The sequence below is a fragment of the Falco punctatus genome, assembly GCF_963210335.1.
Source record: "Falco punctatus genome assembly, chromosome: 15".
NCBI lineage: Eukaryota > Metazoa > Chordata > Aves > Falconiformes > Falconidae > Falco > Falco punctatus.
The window spans coordinates 15,986,069-16,013,816 of NC_137595.1; the positions used below are offsets into that span (position 1 = coordinate 15,986,069).

At 40.3% G+C, this 27,748-nt stretch overlaps 1 protein-coding gene across 9 annotated transcripts in view; it reads right to left on the reverse strand.

The window, feature by feature from the left end:
- Positions 1–27,748, reverse strand: part of IL1RAPL2 (interleukin 1 receptor accessory protein like 2) — a 495,600-nt gene that overhangs the window by 184,425 nt on the left and 283,427 nt on the right. For all 9 annotated transcript variants that reach the window (XM_080365714.1, XM_080365715.1, XM_080365716.1 and 6 more), the window contains 2 exons: positions 14,355–14,541; positions 8,304–8,457 (listed from right to left, as the gene is read on the reverse strand). In XM_080365714.1, the coding sequence (XP_080221840.1) occupies positions 8,304–8,457; positions 14,355–14,541 (341 nt within the window). The remainder of the gene's footprint in view (positions 1–8,303; positions 8,458–14,354; positions 14,542–27,748) is intronic.

The window sequence follows — 27,748 nt, forward strand, 5'->3', positions numbered from 1 at the left end:
GAATGATACTTAAAGGCCAATGCAGCACACAGGAAGATGGAAGCCACAGTGTTAGCCCTCTTCTACCTGCTTCCCTCCTGAGGCTGAGATACGACCTCACATCAGCCAAGGAAACAGGGTGCAAACATCTATCACCCCCTTACTCCAGAAGCATTTTGCACAGCGATTTGCTGTCCATATTACTAAGCATGGGAGGGTGTTAGGGCTTACAGATAAAAATAGCTTGTTAAGTACAGAATTGGTCTCTAAAGTAGAAAGCACCAGTGTTCTCTGACTGTACTCCAGCAGCTCCCCATGAAGTTATGGAGAGCAGAAGTTGGGCTTTCAGCTGGAAACAGTACATTTCCTGCCAAGAGTAAGCTCTAGCTAGAGCACTCCCATGGGATATGGCAGGGGACAGGCACCCTAGGCCATATGTCAAGAGTGGAGAGGACTGCCAAGCCCTGAGAGTGAACTGAACATTGTTCATGCCAGAGAAAGAAGGGCTAAAGATGCCAAACCAGGAGAAAAGGGAAAGAAGGAAAAGCATATATGTTGCTGGTTCCAACAGCTGCTGACAGCTTCAACACCACTTCAGATGCGATACAATTCTGGTGAACCCTAAATAGGGGAAATTTTTCATTTGGAGATGTGGAGCTTAAAAAAAACCTCTCTAGAAGGAGCAGCTGTTTCCAAGAAAAGGAATTCCAAATAGAGCAAACACTTCCCATCCCTGTCAGCAGCGGCCACGCAAGTATGAGATGAGGAGTAAACCCTGAAGGCCAGGCTAACTCCCACCATGCACATGTCACCATGTTTTACCCTGGAGTGCTTTTCAGTCTGTTTCATCAGGAAAATTCACAGGCTGCTTTAGGCTTTCATGGAATCATAAAACTGTTTAGGCTGGAAAAGACCTTTAAGATCATCAAGACCAACTATTAACCCAGCACTGCCAAGTCCACCACTCAACCACGTCCCTAAGCGCCACGTCTATATGTCTTTTAAGTACTTCCAGAGTTGGTGACTTTACTTGAAATGTTTTCTGCTTTATTTGAGACAACAGACACTGAAACATGTTTGAAAATACAAATAAATAAGAGAGAGTGGAGCTACCAGCTCTCACCAGATCCACTGGTCAAAATCAGGAATGAAAATATCCCTGCACTCCAATCAACTCACAGATCCCAGGGATTAGGTAAGATGTCTAGTGCTGCCAGGAAGTAGCATCTGCATCTGGTGAAAATTTTGGCATGTTGTAAGAAAATCCCTGTGAAATATCAATTTAATTTAATTTAAAAAATCAATTCAAAAAAACTTTTTAATAGGGACTATCAAAACATCTAACTTCAGGAATGCTGGAAGATTCCAGTAATATACATTAGAAGCTATACGTATGATTAAAAATGATACACTCACAAATCAAATTAAAATCTCTTGGCTCGTGAAAAATAAGTAATTTGATGAAACAAAATAACAAATGCAAAATGTTGCAATATGATCTTTGGTGTTACAATCACGTAAACTGAAATGGATGTTATTTCCACACAGTGCTCTAATTGACATGTTACTATCTTATTTGATAAAATGGTGGTAACAACAGCTATTTCATCCTATTCCCCCCAAAAAAGTTCTGGAGTTTAGGCTATGAAGCAATAACGTGAGGGTGAGAGCCATCCAGCTTCCACCAGGAGCCAGAGGCTCTGCCCTCTCTACAGAGCGCAACGCCAGACAGTGCTGTCAGAGTTACTCTGGCTACCAAAAGCCACACAGACATGTTAACTAGCTCTGCTGAAAGACTCCAGTTAACTCAGGAATCCCTACAGACCAGAGTTTTGTGCAGCAGGCATGTCCTTAACATAGTACCTCTTAATGCAGAAAACTCTGCTGAATATGATCTACTTTTGTTCCTTAGCCACATGCTTTTTTAACCTGTGTCTTATGTTGGCCCTTCTTTTATGTATATCCAATTCCCGTCTACACAATGACATTCAGAGCTCAGTGACCTTTTAGAGCTAAACTGTTTTTTCAGATAAGTAACTTCTTAGGCAATCCTGAAGCATTTCATAAATTCACTGAAGATTACTAAACTGCTTGTGCCAAAATATAATGCCATTTGCATAGAATCACAATGAAATTTTTTCAGATTTTTGAGCAAACAACAATTCTTTTTTTCCATTATAAAAGTAAATCCCTTATAACAGTCTGAATTCCAAAGGACACGTTTCAGTTGAGTTCAAACAAGCTTTTAATTTATCTTAACAATTTTAGCTGTGGTGGTTTGGGAAACTGTCAACAGCCAAAAATGTTGTCAGTCAACATGTCATTTGTATGATTGTGTTGATAATACTTTATCTTCTGTAAACTCATAAGGCTTAGAGTGCACTTACAGATTGCTGCAGGTGTAAATTTGTAATGATCAGCGCCCACTGATTCCTGCCAATGGGCCACTAGACTCCACTACAAATAATGTAAAATAACATACCCAGCTTACAGGATTAAAAATGTGCAGAAAAGAAACTACCACCAAATAGTGGACACACTTTTATCTCATATTCTCACTTACTGTGTGGTAGCTTGTCTCTGTGTGTCCCTAGACCTGCTGCAGACTATGAGTAATCATTTGCATTTTTAAATCTATTTAACCCCTTTGACTTAACAATATCGAATCACCATCAACCACTTGTGCTAATAAAGGGGTCCCAAACACACAAACAAAATCTAGCAACAGCAGCAGGTGTAATTTGAAAAGTGAGCAATGTAATGAGATTTGAAAGAATTTAATTGAAAAACTATGAGCAAAGCGTGAATTCAGGCAGAATCATTCAATTCATGTAGCCATGTGGAATAATTTGTCATTTACGATGGTCAAAACAAATATTGCTGCATAAATGACGTTTAGGAACAGCCAGGCATTTTAGCAGTCTGAAGAATATGACAGAGTAGAGGTTGCAGGAAACTTGGAGGACAGGGCTGCTGGACAGAGTGGTTCAGTAACTCCTGCCTGTCACTCCAATCCATCACCAGCAGTTTATGAAGTTGGTCAGATGGCCACCTTCTGCTGTCACACTGGAAAATAATTCACCATTACAAATTCACAAATCACCTCTTTTCCCAGGGAAGAGAAAAAACAATGCAACCTCTCCCACTAGCATAGCTGTCTATGGAAAAGCAGATCCCTACAAGATCGCCCCATCTGCCAGGGGACACCTGGGCCACCCCACAAGAGCAGGTCTTGCTCCTTTCTCAGGGGGGTTGCCCCTTCCCTAATGTCCAACGTACATCTGCTTACATCTTCTTCTAAGCCTGTCTTCTTACAGACCAGTGTCCCAAAACAACAATGACAATAGAAAAGAGTGCTGAAGCAGCAGGAAAACACAGCAGGTATTTTTCTCAATTGCATCTTTTCATCCCCAAAATTACTGAAACATTGCTATGTATCAAGACAGAGTAAACTGGCTGGTAGGATTCGGGAAAGCAGGAGGTTGTGTAAATTGCCTTTTAAAAACAATATGATTTTATATGTTTGGGTTTTTCTTTTTATCTGAATAGTATAATTGTTCTTCAATAAACACTGGCATTTAACAATACTCATCAAAATGTTTATGATTTCTGATATTCCTGACTATCTGTAATTTTTTTAAAAACTAATACATTCTGATACTGTTGATTATCTGTAAATTTACATTACTATGTTCATTTTTTCTATGTGGGTGCACTCTAATTTATTATCTAATTAAAACCTGAGTTTCTGTTATATTTTTAGGCTTTAGAACCCTGGATCACAGTTGCTAATCTCACTTGTTTGTCTACAACAAAACTACTAAGAAGCAAAAAGTACATTTTTATTTTATTTTATTTTTTACATAGACTGAAGGGTGATATGTTACTTGTTAAGATAACGCTGTTGTCACGTTTCTTCAGCAAAAAAGGCTGACAAGACTTGTTTCACATCTGCCTGCATAATATAACAAACCCATGAAGAACTAGTGATGAAAAAGCTGTTTTGTTGACAATTTATGATTGTTAAATGCACCCAAACACCACAATTTAGGCACTGCTCATTAGTGCTGTATTGTAGCTCAGGATTTTGTCCCTATAAATACTTCACATCAAAACATTTTTTTAATACATGCTAGGCTGCAAGCCTTTTCCTTACAACCCCAGAGAGCTATAGCCTTTGAAGCCTTTGATCACCTTAATTGCCCATCTGTACATTACCATCGAAGTCATACGATAGTGTTGCCCGCCACGTACAGTACTCCATATATAGTCCAAGTACCCCTTTCTACAAATGCCATTTTACCTGTTTGTTTTGTGCTCTGCTCATCTACTAATACTAATAATAACTGAGATCTCTACACCTTTCTTACTTTGGCTGGGCATTACGTTGATGGCTTTCAGTTTCCATCTGCGACTCCAGATATTTTTTTCTTACCAATTACTTCACAGTAGCTAATATCATGACTTAGTCACAGGAAGAAGAAAGGCAGTAGGAACTCCCCTTCTACCTCTAACGGACCCACTGAGATCTTCTGTTTGGACCTGCAATAGTGAGAAGGCAAGGCTGGACCTGAGGAAAGCAGTGCCTGAGGACCAGCACGTGCTGTCCTTGCAGCTCCCTTGTACAGCCACAGCCACTCCGGCAGTTGCCCTGACACTGGCACAGGATGTTAAGGCAGCACCTTCTAATAGCTCTAATGACTTCACTGAAAGTTCACTTAAATAATCACTGGATAACTAACTAATAAGAGCAGGGCTTTGCCCCTAATTAAAAGTCTCACCTAGCAGACTCTACTTGAAATAAATGCTTAAGCAACATTAATATGAATACCAAATACACAGTCATTCTTCATGCAGTCCACCCCTGCTCTCTTGTCTGCAATTAACTTTGATCAGGCTGCCTTGTGGGATCATGTCTTCAGTAAAGCTGCTGCATTAGTCTCTGATACCATTAACTCTTCTGATTACCTTTACTAACAGCAAGTTAAAATGGTGCTACTGGCTCCTGTCCTTTCAAATTTTCCTGAAGCTGATACATCAGCACTGCATTTATTCTGATTTCAAGTTTCATTCTTCAGATGCTCATACTTCATTTACTATGAATATCAGTTATTTCATATTGCTACTTCCATACCTACCACAATCTCCAAAAAGGACTAAAATCTCAGGTACCAGATTTGATACAACTTTTAAAAAGGAAAGATCCTTGTCTTACAATCAAGTTATAGAGTAAATATGACTTAACTGGCATTTCAAGTATTGTGTACTTTAGCAAATGCCTGAAAGACTACAGGAAATATAACCCAGCCTCCTCTCCCTCCATGGCAGTGCAGCTCTCTTTGCTTGAGGGAGTTGTGGGGTTGCCCACTTCACTTTCAGAATAACTCTTTCCTCTAATAACAATTTCAGGTTACCATGGCTGCTAGCAGTGGCCAACAGAGTCTTGCTGTTCAAAATCTGTACTGTTAGAGGAACTCAGACACTTGCCAATAAATGTCAATTCAGGCACATAAGTAAGAGAAATAGAAACAGCATTACAAAGTTCCTGCAGAAGAAAACAGTATGCAAGATCCTTTCCTCCACATCTACATTGCAGGCTCTCACAGACAATTCTACCACAGCTTTGCTGGTATGCCTTCACCAGTATTTCCTAACAGCGATTTTAAAGACCAGCTGTCTGTCTTTAAAAGGTTCAGCTGTTGGAGCTCTGGTCTCACCCTAGCTCCTCCTGGTACAGTATTTTGATGAGAACTCAGTTTTCAGACAGGTGAACAATGTGGCCCAGTGCAACACCAATCCCACTACAAGACAGACATGGGCATACTGGAACAAGTCTGTGAAGGGCCACAGATGATTAAGGGATTGGAGTATCCATCATATGAGGAGAGGCTGAGAGGGCTGGGGTGGCTTGGTCGGCATAAAAGGCGGCTCATGCAAATCTTATCCACATGTGTAAACACCTGGTGGGAAGGTATAAAGAAGGTGGATCCAGGCTGTTCTCAGTGGTATCCAGTGAAAGACAAAGAGGGAACAGGCACACAAACTGAAATAAAAGAAATTTTGTTTAAACCTAAGAATTTTTTTTTTTTACTGTGAGGGTGGTTGAACACTGTGACAGCCTTGTCCGGAGGTGTTGTGTAGTCTGTATTCTCAAAGATAATCAAAATGCAACTGGACACAACCCTAGGCAGTCTTCTGTAGCTGATTCTGCTTAAGCTGGGGTTTGGATGGGATGATCTCCAGAGATGCATCCATCCTAGACCTGCACTAGCCCCAAGGAAACCAAGCTCAGGGCGTGTGTTAACAACTAAACCAGTATGTAGTTTTCTTTCTGCCTCCCACAAGACATATTCTTCAATGAAGTCCCTGAGTACATCATGTACCTGCTCCTACCCTGAGATCTGAGCTGCCTCAGAACCTTCCACCTGACGCAGCCAGCCACACAACACAAATAATCCTCGGTTGTTTGTTTTGTGAGTTTTCTTTGACCTCTCCCCCATAAAGATCTAAACCCACATGCATATAAAATTCACAAACTAAAACAAAACAGAAACAGGAGAAAGAAACTTTGTCAAGCACCAAGCTATAAGATAATATGCTTAAATGGTTCTATCTATTACATTGGTTGCTCTAATCCATATTTTCAGGCCATCATCTACATAAATTTACTAGCCTATACCAGCCTATTCTCTCTCTAAAGAGATCAAACCAGCAAAATGTAACATCAGATGTCTCCCAACACTTAAATGTTGAAAAGGAGTTTACTAACATATGTGCTTTATTAATAAACTAAAGGAAATTTAATGTAATATGGATTTCATACCAAATTACAAGGGGAACAATCTTCTGGTTCTCAAGTATTTTCCAAAAAGAACACTTGCGTATTCCATATTTACATTTTTAATAATTCAGGTCATAAACATTTTAATAAAACAAATAATTTTAATACATACTACAGTTAGTTTAGGGCAAATTAATTAAATTGTGAAGTATGAATATACCACACTGTTCAAACAATGATGAGAACACCTGAATTCTAGCAAGGTCATGATGAGACAGAGAGAACAGAGTATCTGTTACTTAAAGAATATCCATCGTGGGAATTGAATTAAATGCATTTTATTTTCACTTTGTCAGACTTAGTTCATATTCTGGTTGAAGACCAGCATACTACCTAGGATAGCAACTACCCATAAAGCAGGTATTATATCTTCATTTGACAGGTCTGGGATCAGGTAGGTCAAATCAATACTTCAAAGATCTGTTCATGGTCAAAAATGGACAATGAAGAGTCACGATACATGAATCTGGCACACAGGGAAAAGAACTCATTTAAAATGAGGAGCAATGATAAGAATAGAAAAATGGATTTCACTCAAAATAAAGGGAAGAATTGTATTTCAAGAACCTATTAAAAACATCACATGGACTAATTCAGTCTGAAATAAGAAAGTAGAATTCTACTTATCACCACTTCAAGTAGGGCCTCATTTTAATCAGTGTGTTAAAACACAGACAGGAAAATACCTAAACATTTGTTTATAAGGCTTAGTGTGAAAGGCTGAAAAACCTCAACTGTTTTCAGATGCTTGCAAAGTTCCACAGACACAGAACGCAAAACAATAATTACAGATGTCATACTGTACAGTGGAATGGAAAGGGAAAAGGAATATATTGGTAGGAAATACTTTTCCGCTCATTCATTTCTGGTACCTGACAAAAAGGGACAGAAAGTACTGTTGTCTAGTAAGATTACTACATGGACTCAGAACCATGCAACGACCTCCTGATAAGCAGGTTACTATTCCCCTGAAAGTCCAATGATCTAACTTCATTCTTGGAATATGTTGTGCCACACTTTTCGCTAAAGACAAGCCCCAGACTAGAGAAGCTGATCATCACAAACTAAACCAAAGCTTAAAAATATGAAACAATCACTTGGAGGGGAAAAAAAAAAAAAAAAAAAAGACTCAAGATGTCTCTTTTGACTGCACAAGCCTGTTTTACAGCTTCAGTCAACCTTTCCTCTGTTCAGCATTGAAGACAAAACTGCAGTTTGAATTACTTCCAGTGTATAGGGAGGACACAGGTCTGCTCTACCTTTTGCCTTATAACCAGTATTTCCAGAGAGCAAAAGGTAGAAGTATTCTTCCATGGAATTTTATAAGATCTTGATATAAATCTTCCCTACTTTGGCACTGCTCAGCTACTGAGATTTGGTTTGGACTTAGCTCTACCAAATGAATTCCCGAAAGGTGGAAAGCACTTTTTCTTATTATTTCAAAGCTTTATTTTTTCCATTGGTATAGAACAAAGATTCTTACCAGTAACCTTCAATTCAACTGTTCTTCGTATAAGCTTGCCTTCAAACTTCAGTTCACAGGTATAATTTCCTCCATCTTCTTCCTGGACCTCTTGTATTAAGAGAGTATTTCCCTTCTGAATTACAATGCTTCTCCACATTTTTGGCTTACATTCCTGCAGAAAAAAAATCCATTGCCAAAATTACCCAGTTTGTATGAGATAAGACAGTGTTTCCTGATCAGATTTTCAGTATTATACGTAAGTAAACAACCAGCTCAATGTATTTTGCAATTCAAATTCAAACATAATTTCAGAAAGCACAGAGATCTGAAACTGGAATTAATTTGAAGACAGAAATTAAACAGAAATGTTTTTACGGTTCAGTAACTCCTACTGTATCACATGGGCCGTGTTTAATACATGGTACCCTGAAGCAATGGTGAAGTATCTTCTCTTTTTCATGATAAACAACTGCCAAGACCTCTGCTGTAGGATGGACTATTAAAATGCATCTCTGTTTGAAGGGAGTAAGAGCAACATCTGTTAAAAGTTAGCCTGAAGGCAAACTTTACACACAGTCTCAGGCTAGAACCGTTTACCAACAAAAGAAAACAGGAAGAACAACAGAACTTTTGTGAGCAAGAGAATTCAGGAAGCCTGGTTTCCTCATGGTCTTGTTTCTCATCACTGGCTTCTCCAGCACCTGATGAGCTTTGATTCAGCTGTCTCCCATCACTGGGCTCTTTGTAGCATCACCCCCATGTGCATGCTCTGATGGAGTACATGGCACTGATGGCCTGCAATTCTCAGTGATTTTGCCAGGCAGACCTTGGCTGTTATTTGGCAGACTTAGGTTCATCACCATGAATTGCTGTCCTACTGGAACAGCATTTGAGTCCCATATGGTGTGTGATAGTGCAGGAAGAGGCTCTGGCTTTTCTAACATACCGTATCCTCGCAGCCAGATCAGTCACCTTCCACGCTAGCAGTACTCACCGACTGAATACCTCTTGGAATGCTCTGAACTAAAAGCACAGCACAATCTGATGACTGTCTCTTTAAAATGGTACCTTAAGGTTATATATTTATTGTCTCAATAACTTTAATGTCAAGCCTGTTCTGCCTGCAAACAAAATCACGCTTTTCCCAGTTCTCTAAAACGCTCAGTACTGACAGTTATGGAGGCTCCGGCTACTTCTGTACCCGGAGCACACAAAGCAGCATAGGGCCCGAGTACCTTTAATGCCCCTCTCTCGTGGTGGCAACACAGAATAAGCTCTTGGACTGCAACTAACAATCTCACATCAGTTAGACCAGGCTCAGCAACTTCAGTGGTTTGTGTAAATAGTCCAAACCTACGCCCCATCTTCTGCTCATCTGCAACAGTGGTGTCAGAAACGTAGCAAATAGAACAGAACACTCTCTTAAGAAAACAGTCAAACAAGAAAATACATTGACATGCAAATATATGGGATAACAGCAAGAGATCAGAATGACACAAACATGATTTTTCCATGGGACCCCATACACATTCCAAATCCATGATGTCAGATTCCAAATTAAAGGATAATAATAAAGAAATAAAAAGATGGGACTGTGACCTTCTGGCCTTGCATGTGAAAATGGAGCACTGAAGCATTCACCCCTATGCTTAGGAAGCCAAATTCAGTTAAAATGTGGTCAGTTTTCAAATTCTGAAACTGCAGTACAATTGCAGGTAACAGGTGTTCAGGTTATCTTTCTGAACTACAGCTCTAAGGAAAGTGTAATCTTGTCTTGCATGTGAACTTTAGTTAACACTGATAACAGAGACCGATCAGAATCCAGATCCTATCTGCTGTGCTAAGAAGAATCAGAACTTTTTTTTGTTAATAAATTGCACTGACATCGCTTGAGACTCATGCAGGACAGATCTGAGCTGGAAAATGCTATTAAAACCTTTCTGATTTGCACTCAATTTGTTAGTTCTAAGGTATATCAACCACCTACTTGGAGTAACTAAATCTGATCACTGGGCAAAGAGTATGATTCAGTTCAGTTCTAATTTAGAAGGAATATAATTCCCAGAATACACAAAGTAAGCATATTTCAGATATGCACCCTTTCAGTGTAGCACTGAAAGACTCTATTGTATGTTACCAGTTTAATATTCTCTATTTAATTTTTTACAGTATGGGAACAAAGAGGTCAAACATATATTTTCATATTCTTTTTATGTTTTCATGTATTACGTGATTGTAATAAGAAGGGTGACACCTTTACTACTACAGAGATTAATGATTTAGCACAAATATTGTTTGTGGTTTATGTAGTTTATTGTATATATAATGTGGTTTACAGAGAGGAATTGTTCTGTTGGAATTGTACCACTAATTTCCTAATTGTTTCTTTTTCTATCTATTTAAAACACTTCATATTAAGAATGATTTATAAGCTTTTCTTTTCCACATCTTAGCTAATTAATTTTTCTTCTACTGACTATGCAAGCTTTCTAAACATATGTTGCAAATGCTTGTTTTATTCTGCCTGGTTTTCGCAGACTAATTCAACATGGAAAATTGAAAGCAAAAGAAGGGAGATGCTGGAATATCATAACAATTTGTATCTTAAGCAACAAAAATGGCCAAGAAACAAACCAATAAAAAAAAAATCAAACTAGTTTTCATATTGTGAAAAAAAATCTAGATTTTACTGTCAGAGGTCTGCTAATTTCTCTAAAAAGGTAAATGGTCAATTGTATGACTGTTGCTATTTTAATCAATTAATTGCTCTTTTCTGCTTTTGCACCATGTTTACCTGCTAGAAGAATCTGCAACTTTCTTCTTCTAGCCTATTCATTCTCCTTAGGCCTCATAAACGTTTGGAGTTTTTTTCCCTCAGTAATTATTTGTGCACTATTAAGCTTCTATTTCTCGTCTTTAAAATTTAAGTGGCAGCACCTCAACAATTCTGTTTTTTGTGGGGTAGATAACAACCACCTGACACTTTGATTGTTTTCACAACCCTTCCTTCAACCTCGTATTAGAAAAGAGATGGTGGAAATGGATTAAGACTCAGCGTTGTAGACGTAATATACCTTTTTCCTCTGCCAGTTGATTTTTCATGAAACTGTTCTTACTCTTAAATCCCATTCATTCAATCATGCCTTGACACATACATTTATTTAAAAAAAATCCTTATACTTCTTGTCAAAACATGTGTAACAGAGCTGTGTGTACATCACTGGCATTTAGTTGTGGAAATCTTCAAAAATAAGTATTTCATGCAGTGTAATTCTAGCCAGAAGTGAAGTTCATACTACTGTTAAAACAAATCCTCACAGCAAATGTTTTATTACTTATTGGGCATCCATGTGGAAATCTATTCAGGCATAATTGTTTTAAGAGCATGTTTAAATTACAGTTAACTCCCTGTAAACTGATGCAATTATTGCCTCAGATTCATTAATCCCTACACATAGAGAAGCCTTTTGGAAGGCAGGGCACATCCTACACAGGGTGGGCTTCCACCGTTCCTGTCCCATCTGATGGTATTTCATCTGTCTCAAGTCCAAACTCTCCAACTACCAGTGAACTGGCAGGTTCTAGTAAACACAAGGATTTCTCTTTCCAGTCAAAGGTATAAAAAAGGACCCTCCAGGACTCCCTCACATTTATTTAACTATTTTTCTATTTTGTACAACTTATGCTGTCCCCCTGAATGAAAATCTTCTCTAAATATTTCACCATAATGAAAAGGAATTGCCCCCAGTGCCTCTGGAACAGATTTGCACAAGAAGATGGCTGATTACAACTTCATGTACACATCAAACTCAGCCACAAAAGCAGCAGGGAAAAACTTGAGGATCCAGTGTGCTATTACCGAAACAGATGCCTTCTTCAGAAAGTGAGGGTCAGATCCTAAAGTGGAATACCACTTTACACTGTTCTTTGGGAGAATGGACCTGCTTTTTGTTACATACATTGCCCCACACAGCATTATCTTAAGTCCCAGACTGAGGTTTCTAGGATTACCCCAGTACTCATCATATTGTTTTGAAATCCAAGCAATTATACATTTTCTAGAAACTGGACTTAGGCTCTTTTGCATAGGCAGATTTCCATTAACAGTACCATAATATCCTCTAGAATATTTTTCCAAAACCCTGTTTCAGGAATAAGTTTCAAGTGATATCCTGACATGTATACCTTCTGCATAACGTTAATATTGACATTTCACATTACTGAGCTTCCTAACTCGGTGCAGATAACACAGGTGTTGTCTAAGAACTGAACTGATAGCACCTTATTGTTACTTATGGATAAGGAGGTATATGTTGTAGGTTATACTGATAATGTTTCTTCACTATCAAGCCGGACTAAAGGTTGTCAGCTTCGATTGTCTCACTGTTACCATCCAACCACATCAATTCGGTTCAATTTCACCATGCTGATGACTTGTCAGTCAGCTGTCACACTCCAGCCTGGTGTCACACAACCTGTGTGTACAACCCAGATAACACATGGGGGTACACGGAACAAAGACACTTCTGTTCCCTTTCTTGGTCAGCACAAAGCATCATTGATGTGGGGTTGCACATTCATCTTCCTTAGACTGATTTCTGTTCCATGACAGCTGAAGATTATTCCTGCCAGACTATTTTTCCAGTCTGTTCTTGCAAAAAAAAATGAGATCTTCAGTGATCTGTTGTTCAGTAATACCTACATCGATAGGGCAAGAAACAGCTTCTCTATGGTACCCTCTTTTCTCCAAGATTTCAGACTTAACTGAATACATCTATTTTATATATGAACAGCACTGAAGATAACCACTCATATGCTGAGAGAAACAGCTTTAATGGCTGAAGGAGAAACTTTGTTTAATACCAACAGTGGGTTATGGCACACATTTTGTTACTATAAGAAAGAACGTGTGAGATTTCTGTAAAAAATAGAAATAGATGGCAACTTTTATAATTGCTCTTTTCTGATGCAACCTGATAAGGAGGAAAAAAATCTGCAGCTCTGCACATATTACTTATTTCACACAAAATAACTATCTTTAAAGAATGTTATTAAGGTTGGAAATGAAGCATGCAAAATTCAGGATTTAACTAGATTGTATGTTTCTGTCTTAATTACCTGAACCAAGTTTGTCCTAAACTCATTCTGCCTTTATCCCTACAATCCAAACTCTATTTTCCATGGACCCCACTGAGCTCTTCTTCGTGCCCAGCTATCTCTTCTTCCCTCTGATTCTCAGCCTTTCATTCTTCTCCACTGTTTCTTGCAGCAACTCATATCCAAGGGCTTTTCAAATATCAGTTTGGTCCAAGTCCAGACAACAGGTAAAATTTACCAGACTTTGCTATGGTCTTGGTACCTGAAGTCTGCCTAACAATCCACATTTTAGTCATTATCTTGTTTTCTTGGGGAGCTATGGAAACGCAACACCAATACATCTGCTGCTGAAAGTGGTGTGTGATACCTGACCAGCACTGGAGAAGGTACAGCCAGTCAAGTTCCCTGCCAAGCAGTAGAAGTATCTAACAGACCTCAGTTAAAATCAACAGACCTCAGTAAAATCATTCAATGAACGTCAGCAAAAGTAAATGCATCTCTGTGAAATTGTCCAGCAGACTTTGGTAAAAATGAGCAAGTCTTGGTGAAATTACCCAACAGACTTAATAAAAAGTCATTGGGAAGCACTGCTGAAGCTGGCGGTGCTGGTACACCTCTGGTTCCATTGTAGGTTGCCTCCCTTTGTTTCTACTACAGTATCAGGTAGGGAGACATCCCACCAAGGTAGAGACTGGTACAGAGGCACAGTGGTTTGGGAACGTACTGCTGTTAGAGAAGTCATGCAATCCCTTGCACAGAACATCCTCATTAATGCTGATTTCTGTCGGATAATGACTATACTGGGTAGTTTTGCCAGCACTTCAGTAGTACTTTTGTAATACTGGGAGAGCATCCTCCAGACCAGCCACAAACCACTGCAGGCTCAGAAAACCCCATCTCTAAGCCTCACACTCAAAACAGTGGAAGTTTTGTATAGTTTCAGCACAACAGTGATAAGACAGCAATAGTTACCTTGTACCACACCACATCCGGCTCTTGACTGGCTGTTTTGTAATCCTCAATATCAGGACAGAAGATTGTCTTTCTCTTACTGACTTCTGATTTTTCCAGATATCTGATCTTGCTGTTGTAGCACAGACCAGATTCGTTCTCAGCTACCGTCAAGGACATGGACACCTTCATGCAATATGTTGAGTTTCTGCAGGGACAGAAAGATATTTTCATTTATCCTACCTCCTTTTCACCATGTTTGTTTCAGCACTGTAAGTTTGTTAGGCTCTTATCTTCACAAACACCTCAGCAACACATCCAAATAGTGACTGTCACGCTGCGTGTGTATTTCCAACATAGAGGAATTACTAGAAAAAGTAAAGGCTTGTTTCTGATTTACTATGAAGAACCTTGTAGAAATTTTGTTGACAAGTGATCTGACCCAGCACAGCAGCTTTTTTGAGCTTGCAAGTCTACGAACACAGGAATCTGTTGGCATCTCAAATGTTGGTCAGGATATACTGTCCCGTTTCCTCTGCGTGTCACACGTGCTCCCCGTCTCCCTCTTTCTTTCCCACCTTCAGAAGGTATCACTCCAGTACGCAGCGCTATACATTTGAGAAGAAGGGTTATGTGCTGGATGTTAAAGCACATCATGCATGAAGAATTCCTCCCCCTGACCGAACTGCTATTTAAAAATCTACAGCATGTGATATTGTGGTGGGTTGACCCGGACCGGCTGCCAGCCGCCCACCCAGCTGCTCTCTCACTCCCACTCAACAGGATGGGAAGGAGAAAATAAGATGAAAAAGCTGGTGGGTCAAGCTAAAGACAAGGAGATCACCTGCCAATTAGTCACAAGCAAAACAGACTTGACTTGGAAAAAATTATTTTGATTAATTGAAAATTAAAATAGTCTGGGATGGTGAGAAAGGCAAAAAAAGCTAAAACACGTTACTCTCACCTCCTTTTCTGACTCCTCTGCCTCTCCCTCCCCAGCTGGTGCAGGGGGTGGGGAATGAGGGGCTGTGGTCAGTCAGTAGCGGCTCCTCCCTGTCACCGCCTCACGCATGGGCCCCCCAAGGCTGCAGCTGCTGTCAGGGGACCCAGCTCCCCAGGGTCCCCCCATGGCGGCAGGGGGTCCCCGCTCCCCAGCCCGGTTATTCCTCACAGGTTTCCCCTCAGCGCCTTCCCCGAGGCACCGCCAGCCTGGTGGGGCTTGGCTGTGCCCTGAGCTGGGGCCGCTGGAACCAGCTGGAACCGGCCGGCACTGGCCGTGCCTGGCATGGGGCAGCCCCTCCGCTCCCCTCAGAGGGGCCTGGCGACCCCCCCCACACACAAGAGGTCAGACTGGTAGTTACACAGATATATTTTGGCCTTAAAAATCTTGAAAAATGTAATTCCTTAGCAATTCAAACCGTTGGCTGTTCTAGCACCAAAAAGCCTTGACAGAGGCAAATCCCGGCAAGCAGACTGCGAGCTACACCTGGTTTCTCTCAATATCAGGGTAGAATAGACATAACCAGCCCAGCTCCTGTGCCTCGCAATTGTGAAAACAGGATTAAATTAAATTCCCTTGGACTTATACCTCAGAACTATCAGGCATACGCTAAAAAAAACCCAAAACAACAAAACAAAAAAAACCCCAAACTGGTGCCTGCCATGGCATTCCTGTGAGGTGCTCACACTTCACACAGGGTCATTGCAACCCTGAGTGCCAGCTTTTGCCCTTCGCTCAGCGCAGGTGGCAACATAATGGGGCTCTTCCTCCTATTGTGCATCATTTTGTCGTTTTAATTGACTGCGCCACAACCAAAGATTGCCTGAGGTAACACCGCCGTGCCGGCTGGTTGCTCCCATCAAAGGGAGCTGTAGGGAGCTCTTGCGGGAGACATTGCCACCCTGCCACCGCTCTCCTGGCAGTAAGGGAAGCAAAAGGGTGGCATGGGGCACAAAAAACACCCTATGCACCTGAAAAGTGACCCATCAGCCAAACCCTGACACTAACACTACTGGCTGCTTACTGCCTCCAATTAGACTCACACCAATGCTTCTAATTTAAAATAAAAAAGCTAAAAAATTCAACGCACTCCATAATGAATCTTTTCTTACTCAATGTTTCGACATGCCACTCTGCCAAGTGAGCCTGCAGTTAGGGAGGAAATAAAAAGGTCTGCAGGGACACTTCATCCTAAACAAGCTTCATTCTAAACAAGCACTGACAAAACTCTGTGCAAATGGCTGTTCGTCGAAGGTGTGCCATGAGCAGGCATTTACATAAAGAAATATTTGCAAGGCAAGTCAACAGGCAATCTTCAGAATCATCCCATTTTCAGCATCATTAGCGTTACACATTCAGTCGAACCACAGACTTCCCCCTCCCTAATCCCTTCTTTTCAAAATGCCACCTGTACCTTTATGTAATAAAATTGGTGGGCATTTTCTCCATCCCTTACCGCAGAGTGGAAAGGCTCACTTTGCACACTGCCATGATGTTTTTCAGTTGAGAGGTTATAAAAAAGTCTCATCCTCAAAACCTGCACAAAACATCTTATTTTATATGAAACAAAAATTCTCTGGACTGAAAAAAATGCATAATTTTGGGTGAGCTCATCAAAAATTCTTACATGACTTAAGGAACATAAGTCAACTTTCTCCCAAACTACTTGCTTTTGAAAAGGATTACCTTTTTTGTAGGAAGAAAATAGAACATATTCAGGAAGTTTCAGTGCTCCTAATACAGCCACAAAATATGGACACAAACACTCAGTATAATCCATAGTAATTAATCAGTAATGATTGTTTAACTTTCCTGAATGACTACAAGTATTACTGAGTGCAAATAAGGTCACATGTGCTCAGTAACAATGATCCAGGCTAATCAGGAACAGTGACTTTGAACAGTTGTCCATTACTTGGCGTTATTTAATAGTGCTGTATTTTCTGCTAACAATCTTGCATTATTTAGACTGTATTTTGAAGAGTGCTGGAGGCTACTTCTATTTAAAATGCTTCCTGGAACCACGACCTAAAAATGTAGTATTCTTTTCATTAGTTACAATTAGAATTGAGTAGATAGAATTCAGAAAACTAAGTGCCTGGTGAGCACTATCACTTTTGTTCACACTCCATGACCGAGACAATAAATCTATTCAGGCTCATGATGAAGAAAGCCCTCACTAAGCCAACAGCAAGAGTCTTGAAAGCTTCATGAATGCTTCTTCACCAGCCATTCACATTAGTGCTACTGCTGGTAATTCAGAAAAGGGCAACTTCTGCAGGAATGCCCATGAATGAAGCAGCAGCCTTCTCTTGGTGTAGTCAGTTTGGAATAACAATTATATTTCAGGCATGTGCAAAAGGAAACAGCAGTTTGATCAGCCTCACTGTTTTTCTCAGGTTTGAGGCAGAAGACTGCGAGCCGAAGTTTGTACAAGGCATGAGCCATTCCTCCGTGTGCTAGGCAAGCTGTGCCCCTGTGGGAATGGATTTCATCGCTCAGCCCTCTGAGCTGCTGATGGATCTGTACTGACTTTTTCTTGGAGACTCCCATGGCTACCATTTTTCTGTGAGCTCAGATGCTATGAGACAGAACTTCCTAAGAAGATACATTCCCTTTGTTTTAACCAGAGGATTGACATGGAATTGACCATGCTCATACTATGCGGGAATTAGTAAATGAACCTGTTAATTTTCCTACACATAAAATGCCCTTGTAATTTGAAATGGAATTTCCAGAAGACCATGCTCTTGTTTCACTGGTACAAGAGAACACGCTGTCTTTCCTCCCTTGTGGGGCCTGGCACATAATGGGGCTCTCTAGAAGGTGACAACTCAAGGGAGAACTCAGGAAGTGGGTCACAAAGCAAACGATGGTCACGACAGCGCTGTTTTTACCACCTGGGTGAACAGGCAGGAATATTAAGGTGCTGGCCACCACACAGGTCATTGAGTTGATGGGAACTCACCTACAGAGGTCCCTCAGGAAGCCCATATTGCTGCAGTCTGGCAAGGATCCAGTTCTTTCCTTACAATTGTTTTCAGGACCTCTGTGTCCACAAGGGCTCTCCTTGATGAGCTGCATTTAAACTATGTAGCGTAAGGGTCTTTTTTGATTTTTTAGGTTTTTTGTAAAGGTGTGGAGACTGACTACCATGAATCCTTCATTATTACTTTTCTTCTTTTAAAAGCTAATCAGATGGCCTATGAATTATAAAAAGGAGGATCTACCTTTGTTTTCAGTATATGGTCATGGAGTTTGGTGGGGCAGGTCAGTACTCCCAGCAGTTTGCAGACTGGCAGGAAAGGTTATATGACCACATTTAATGAGGAAGGGTGGAACACAAGAAGAACAATAGATAACAACAGCAAAGCTGGTAACCTGGGTTTTGCTGTCAGAATTGGTGGCTAAAGGGAATCATCTTCCAGGAGGAAGATGCTGGAGGGCTTCCAGTGGTGATCTCAGTATTGCAAGGCCAGGTAAGAAGAGCTGTGTATAAGCAGAGAATATTGGGACCAAATGAACCTGGCAGACTGCAGACAGCCCACTTTCCACATATAAGGGAAATAAGCTTATGAGTCTGAAAGTGAGTCTTTTAATAATTTGTCTTTTCTGAAAGGTTTCCAAAACATTTATTTTTCAGGGCAGCTGATTTCCAGTAGATTCCATTTCTACAGGAGGTAGCAGTGGTCATATGGGGAGCAGGAAGAGGGAAGAAAATAATCACTTCATAGTACAAAGAAAAAAAGAAGTCTTATATTTTCACACTTAAACTAAGATTTGTAATTCCCTATTTCAAGGGACTAGTTATACAGTGGGCCTACTCTCTTGACTGGAAATGTGAAGAAGGGTTTAGCTTTGCCAGAGTTCACAAAGCACTTTCCTTTGTTCTGGTGGCAAGGCATCTGTAATCCCCAGGCCACCTGGAAATAGCTCTGAACCACAAACTGAAGCCAGCTTCGAGTCCAATAGAAAACCACAGGGAAAACCAAGGGAGTTTAACAGGTCTCAAAACAAAAGCAAGAAAAATTATGAGTTTGGCTTGACTTCGAAGCAAGGACAAGAGGGAAAAAGGGAGGATATAAAGAAACGGATAAGAGGGATGTTTGAAATTGAAGTGTCAATTGTTAAATTATTTTTCATCTTGTTTTGGATTCAAGACAATTCATCAGCCCTAAGGATGAATTCAAATTAGAGGAAATATTCACAACTTTGGAAAAAACTTACTTGGCATTTGTGTTCTTGCTATGTGAGGGTGGTTTGTTAAGAGTCAAGTAAAACAATCTTGTCTCCAGTATGCATAGAACCTTCCTCCTCCATTTACTGATTTTCTTATAAAGAGGAAGGAGGCAGCAAAGTGGTTGGGTATTTTATATCTACTAGATTTAAAAAAATCCCTAAATTTGAATTGCATATTTATACAAGAGGATTTGCACTTTTTTTTAAAATTTATTTTTCTCTTGCAGGCTCATTTTTCATTAAGTGTTGGAGTTTTTATTACATTCTAAGACTTTGATCTCAGAACTGAGACTGTGTTGGTAGATCCAAGAGCTGAGAAGTGTATTTATCAAAGCAGTGCTCAGGGAACAGCCCAACTCAGACTTAGATCTCTGCCAACACACCTAAACACTCTGGCTGTTTTAATGACATTTTTATTGCCTCACTGAAATACTGATTGCCCAACTGTATAGGTCAACCCTTACATTCACCTTTGCTTGTTCTGAGTTAAAGCAGTAACAGCAATAACTACACCACCAACCGTCTTTGTCCATCTGAAGGTCCACAGCAATTAATGCACTACCAGATTCACTGCCAGCTGCTATAAAAATGTTATCCTCTTTCAGACTTAATTGAGCATTTGATTGTTTTCCCCTCTCTTCACGAGAATTTTATAGATTTATTCCTGTCTAAATTTTGAACTTCCCAGAATGGTTACCAGGCCGTTTCATTGGTATCTGAGTTTGTTTCGCTCAGATCAATAAGATCATGGTCTGGTGATCTAGTTAAAGAAAAATGATTTATTTCTTACCATTGTAGGTTTTTTTTATATTACACAAATGTAACAGCTTTCCTAAAAACAAATGGATTATTCACCTGCTCTAGGTGAACCTGCTTTAAGAGTGGGTTGGATTAAATGACCTCCAGAGATCCCTTCTAACCCTGACCATTCCGTGATTACTTAGTCTTCCAAGGTTTCATTCAAGTACTAACTTACATCTCGGTGACTACCACTGCTACATGTTTGGCGTCATCGTCTGGAAAAGATCAATTTCCCATTTATGATGAGTATCACACTCAGAAGTTACAACAGAGATCCGTCAAAGTTTGTGGATTTTTTTTTTCTTATCGATTTGTCAAGCGAGAGAGCAATGCCTGAAGAGGAATAATTCAACAGATGGCTGGCACTGCTGTAGTTGGTCCCTGAACCACAGGCCAAGAGGTGCAGCGATTTCGTGGCTTGTGTGTGTGGTACCTGCCCTTGGCACAACTTCAAACATTCCTGCCTTGTATTTTCCTTGCTTGTTGCTGTTATAATTGCAATTCTAATACCGATTCCTATGCATGATAAGGAGAAATTCTAACTACATGTTACTTCTCCTTTAATGTCTGAGTGGTTTTCAAGATCTACTAGTAGAAGAAAACAACATCATGGAAATATGATACCAGAAAACGAAGTGCTAAAACAGTACGACGTTACAAATCTAATATGCTTGCATTAGCTCTGCTTCCTTTGATCCTCCAACAGACAACTGCATTGTGAATCCAGACAGAGGTACCATTCAAGTCCCCACTCCCTTCAAGCAGAAAAAGTATTTGTGCTGAGCTAACCTTACATCACTCTGAGAATTTTTATTCTTTCTGTACTTTTTGTCTGCTAAGGTTCAATCACTACACAAGACTCACTGGAAACAAGACAACAATTTGAGCTTGACTAAAACATACTACATGTCCCAGAGGCCCATGTTTTACAATGATGAAAGGCTATACCATCCCTGTTCAAAAGAAACAACTTCTGAGCAAAGTCACTGAAAGGCAGTTTTGAAAGGCTCACATTGATGACAGCTTGAAAAACAGATATTGAGGGATGTCTCCTCAAGTTAATCAGGAATATAGTTCTCACCAGAGGCACTTAAAAGCAAGACCTGTACTCTCTTCTGTGAGTTTAGGCCTATTTAGGGAATTTTCAGGCTTCCTGGATACTGGGACAGAGAAAAAAAAGATGTTTGGATCTGGCAGTTGGGTAGTTTCTCACAGTTGGGTTTCCCTCACCAAAGCTTAGATTAAGTTTAATTTAAAGTTGGACTTCACCTACCATCCTTAGGAAGTGGAAAATATGACACAAAAATGTCAGGATGTGCCTAGTACGGTCACTGATACAGCCCATAACAGCAAGGCCATGATTTGAAAATTCAGGGATAATCTCAGTATCATGTTTCTTAAGTCTCTCTGAGAACAGTAAGTGACAGCGAGCCTGATTTGCACATGGTGAGGGGTCAGAAGCTATTTCTTTTCTGGTTGCCTTCACACACACATGCACTGGTCCAGCTGACCTCTGCATCATGACAGAAGCAACTGAAAAACAAACAAATCACCAGTCATTCCAACAGGGACTACTCAGGCACAGAGAGAAAATCTCCAAGCATTTAAGTTGAATCACACAGGTCACCACTGTTCCTTGGGTTTGTGGGTTGTTTGTTTTTAAGTCTTCAAAAATGTTGGTTATTAGAAGTGAACATATGAAAATATAATGCAGAACGCGGAAGAAATGCAGAAACTGAAAGAACACCAAGTTATCTCAGTGTATCACACCTAAGTTCATGAACTACCTGGTCTCCCAGCTTCAGCACATCCTGTGCCAGTAGTAGTCCTGTAATTGGCTGGGTTTGCTCACAGGGAAAATTTATTCTTTGCCCTTAAGAATTACAAAGTAGCAAGTTGCCCTAAAGTTTGCTACTGCAAATGACTAAGCCCTTTTCATTCATTTGCTAATGATTTTCTATTAGAACTCTGGATATTACTGTTAAATTATATTGTCTTACTGAAAAGTCCATTACAAATGACATAAATCTGAGGCACAAGGACGACTGCTCCCTAGAAAGTATTAAGAAATCACCTTCCAATAATCTTGTATTTGCAATACCCTGCTTCTGAGAGCACTGAATGCTTTCTCCTTTATTTCTTCCTACGCACACAGTATGTGAATTAGTGTATCTACTCCTCTACACTTTTTATTAGACAGCATGCAAAACAAAAGTTGCATTCAGGACACCCATCAGACTTGTCTGCATTGCTAAACCTCGCCAATAATATTGCCTTGGGGAATAAAACCTGTGGAGCACATCTTTCTTCATGCAGATGCAATGAGGAAAGGCAAGCCCCTCCCAGTTTGTATGTGGGCAAGTGAGCATGTAAAACAGTGGATAGTTACCATCTCATAGCGTATTACAAGGAAGGCTATCATGAAGAACCCTGAAGTGAATGTCCTTATGCTGATTTGCAATGAGAGCTGTTTGGGTTCTGCAGCTGAGTCCTCTTGGCTGTGTCTTCCCTTAAAGTGCTTGCCAGAAAAGAAGAAATCAACCTCCAGGATCACTTATCAAATACCAGTTTAACTCCCTCTGGTTCTGTCACCTTGTACTTCAGGCATGATGGATTTTCTGAGGAAACCCATTTGTCTGTCCACTCACAGGACACGTACAACATTGCCTACTGACAATGACATGGTACAGTTACAGCTGGCTTGATGCGGGTTTCCACAGGATGGTACCAGGGTGAACACATTCTCCTCCATTGTTAAGTGGGGAACCGAAGGGAAATGAAAACTTCCTGACACGTTGGAGAGGAGATGGGGAAGGAGGGCTGAACAGCATCTCAGCTGTAGGTCTCCTGCATGCAGAAGCTGTCACTCCTCTTTGCAGCCTTTCTCTCCACCACGCAAGGTTTGAAGCCCACTGGGGAAGGCACCTCTTTCACAAGCAACCAGTGACAGTGAGCTAAAAAGTTACTGAGGCACAGCAGGACATGGAGCTTTCGCTATGACTGGCTGTAGGGGCTAGAAAGTAATGCCAGTCATTTAAAGGTCTGGGATTTTACTATTAGGAAAACTGAAGGATACACAATGTTCTCATTCTTGTGTGTGCTGCTGCAACAGGGGAGTCGCTGGATGTTCTCCAGCCACAGAGCAGCACAGGCATTTCTGCTCGAAGCCCTGATGGTTCCTGCAGCTTCTCACCAACAGTAAACACTGGCTTTCAGAAAGACAGGGGATAGATATTTCCTCTTTAAAGCTTTAGAGGGTGGTGAGTGAGCAGAAATATACATATCACCAGGGAAAGGAAACAAATCTTTGTTCTTCTGCAAGTGTAAGTGTTCAAAAGAACAGATAGAACTGATTTCTCTCAATAAAGACAATGTCATCAAAATTATTTGCAGGAGCATCATGAGTTTTTACACAATTTTGGATAGAAAAGTAGAAGCATTCTGATTCCACTTTCTCCTGCATTTTGATAATGCCAAAACCTCAGTAAGTTAAATTTTATTTGATCATGAATCATACTGACTTTATATTGTATCTGCTCTAACAGTGTATTTAAGTATTGAATACTATATATCACAGAGATTTTGTTTATACAGAACCAGTCATTTCTGATGTGGGAAATGTCACACACTTTTAATGCATGACATTTAATGTTAGTGTCATACAGAGCTTGGGAAGCGTATGCCATGCTGAATCCATGCACTTGCTCCAAATGTGAAATTCAGCTGGCTTCTAAAGACATGCCTGGGACAGTACAGCCACGAAAGGCAATCACATGCCAGTGTGCAAGTCTGAGAGGTAACTATGAGATAACCTAATCCATCAGCTACTTAGATGTGCTCCTCTTGGACATCTTATGATCAAAGACACTGGCCCGCTAGAAAGTATCATCTTTGGATCTTTTCAGAGTAAGTCTATGGGAAAAGAAAGCACTTGCCAGTGAAGCATATGGAAGGAGGTATCCCATGACTAAAATGGAATTACAACACTGTATTCAGAGGGATTTGAGATACAAAATCACCTTTGTCATGAGCAGCTGAGCACTGAATAAAGCCAAAACACCTGAAAATGAAACATTCTGTAATGAGAATATATTGCCACCAACAGAATGAATGACTATATTAAAACACATATTGTAAGAAACATGAGAGATGCCTGCAGAGAAAGTGGCCTTAGCCCTGCACATTTTTGTGTCACAGTTTAGTCCAGTTTTCCTATTTGGCCTCTGTTTGGACCTGAAAAAAACCTCTTCTTTCCTTTCACTTCAAAGCCAGACTTTCAGGGCACAGAAAAGTGGTGCAACTTTTCCTGGGATGATGAGTGCATACCGCAGTCCAGGTTACAGGCATTTGAAACAAGTTCCTCAGCTCTGCCTCAGACCCACTGAAGTGAGAGCAGAAAGGTTATGCTGCAAATGAAGTTTTACTGGCAGCCCCTCCAGGCTGTCTAAATCTGATTTTGATTTGCTGGTCATGCGCTCCACAGAAATTCAGAAGCTGGAAGGCTTAAAAATCTATTATCGGTCTATTTTATTACTGCTTAGAAAGTAATATCTCAATATTTCACCAGTGGCTCGGCAAAGGCTTGATTCCTCTGTGCATGTCCATAGCAATGCTACTCTCCATTAAGAACTGTGCAGATAGGGACAAAGTAAGGGAAAAAGGATACGCAGATTTCCTAACTTGATTTGTTAGCAGTCCTCTGGCATCAAATGCTGGTATTAAAGATCTGCAGGTTTATTGCCTCATAGGCATTCAAAGCCTTTATTCCTTTGTTATTCTGCATCCTGTACAAAATCTGAGGTTTGGCTCCGTCACCCAGTCTGGCAACAACAAACCTCCACTCCTGCTTTCCCTGCACCCCCTCAAGGCCCAGACTGTCTACCCTCCTGATTCACATTATGGAAATTGAGTCATTTTATTTCACCAACAGTTAATTAACAGCAAAAACGCACTAATGTTTTGCTCTTACTGATCTTGCTTATAAAGCATTTTATTCAGTACTTCTTCAGTTTATGTCAAAGCTGGGCCCAGTCTGAGGAAAGGGCTTCAGGAGTGGTCCCTTGCTGAGGGCAAAGGTGCAGCTAAGCTTAGAATCATAGAATCATTTAGGTTGGAAAAGACCTTTAATCTTTGCTGAGTTTTTTTTCCCTAGCTCATCTTCTCTTCTTTTACCAGGTTAAAAATATCCAAGTAAGCCCAGTTCTTGTTCCCTCTTCAAAAAACAGAGGCTTTTAACACAGAAAAACAAATGTATTTGTTCCGAGAGCAAAAGCAGTGCATGATATGGCCAATGACTGTCTTACATAAGCAGAACTTTAGGGCCACCCTATGCATTTAGATCTGTTTTCATTTCCATGTTTGGCTTTGATATTCTCATCTCTGAATCCTTCAGTGAAGATGCTTCAATCCAGCGTGCTGATGCAAAAATCCCAGAACATCAAACCTCTGTAACAGAAATGCTGACAGCTTGATCTGAAAGTAGCACTGGTGGGTGCTGGAAGATTAATGGCATATCCAGGGCCTGCAGCGCATACAGACCTCCAGAACACAGCATTTCCATATTGGGTGGTGAAGTCACAATACAAGTGTCCCAGCATTTATCTGGGAATTCTAAAGAAACACATATCTATCCATTAGTCAGGACCCCTTTTGGTTGTCACTGGATCTTGCTGTAGTAATATCCCTGATTTGGCACAGAAAAGGCATCTAAGAACAAAGCAAATCCATGGAAGTCATATGGATTAGATGACACGGCTCAGTTCTGTGGTTTTTTTAAAGTCCCTGCAGAATCAGCACCCCTTAATATGTTACAGCCATGCTTAACACAGGAGAAAAAACACCACAGTTCCTTTTGCATCTGAATGTCAGCTCAATGTATTGTGAGAAGAGAGAAGTAAGTTTAAATGCAACAATAATTTCTTCCTATTATACACACACACACACCCCCTATGGAACAATGTCTAATTGGTTAATAAAGGAGAGACAATATTTAAATTATGGTATCCGACCTCTTCAGCCTGAAGAAGCAATCTCTTTCATTAAGGCTGCTCAAATATTCCTTAATTGTATTCAGTATTACGGGTTCATTTATAAAACAGACATTATGATTATTGAAATGACAACTCTGTACAAGAAAGAACTCACTGACACATTTAATTTTTACCCATCTCCAAATAACTGTCATATTAGCCTATCCTTCACCTGCTTACACCCACCCCTTTCAGGCAGCTTCTGAAAAGTTCTTCCCAATTTTTCAAAGATACTTATGCCTCAATCCTACAAGCACCCATAAGCAACCAGAAAATGCAGCTTCTTGAGAAATGGGGTCTTTTTTAGAATTGTGAAGAACCTTTCCAACAAATAGGAAATCTAGTGAAATGTGCAGTTGCCATTTTTCCCCATACCGTTTTCTTATTTCTCATGTTGTTTTGACTTGGAAAAAAGGAGGTAAGTTGGGGGAGAGTGAATTAGCATAGCTCTCACTATTGCCTGTGACAACCTTTATGTATGACGTGCTAAACACCCTTGGTGTTCAATTCCCTTATGTCAGAGAAGATCTTCCCATCCTGAGAATGTGTCCTTCCTTTCAAGCCATAAACTTCTGAGACAGGGACCTCTTGTCCCCACTCAGCCTTAGCCCTGCACCCAAGCGTCTCATTCCCTTGCAGCCTTTTGCATAGACAAATACAAATTTCAGACAGAACAGTTCTAAGGCAAGAGACTTCACGTGGTTGAATGCAGCACACCCTAGCCCCTGGAGCACACAAATGTGGGTTTCCATCCTTCGGGCAGCAAAGGGAATTGCACCAGAGCTTCCCACCTCCTTGGTGAGTGGCCAGCAGTTTAGAATGAAATTACTTTTGAATTTCTCTCAGAGAAGGTAAATGAAAACTTAGTTGAGAAAAACTTCAGAAGTTTTACATTTATCTTGAATCAAAAGCATTTTCCTCCCCAGTTTTATTCATTCAGCTACCAAACCAAAACAATCGGTTACGCACACAGCCCTAAACTCACTGCTGCACACTGACGGACACAGTCACCTCTTCATTTCCACTGCACTGAGTTTTCTCTACCAGTTTCCATTCAGTCTACAAAAGATGACATTTGTAGCAGAAATTGTTAATGTTTCTAGGAAATAAAAATATATTCTAGAATTTCTGCTCTTATTTGGGACCTCTTAGTTCTCACAAAGCAGATCCTGGTTAATGACTAAAACGCAAAAATTTGCTTATCCCCCTCCAAAAAAATGGATTAATAAAGCTGAAATTACACAGTTAATGGTGTGGATAGTCTACCACAAAAGTGTAATCATATTTCAGAAGGTTACATCTAGCACAATTTTAATTAAATTGAAATAAATTAATATTGCTATTTC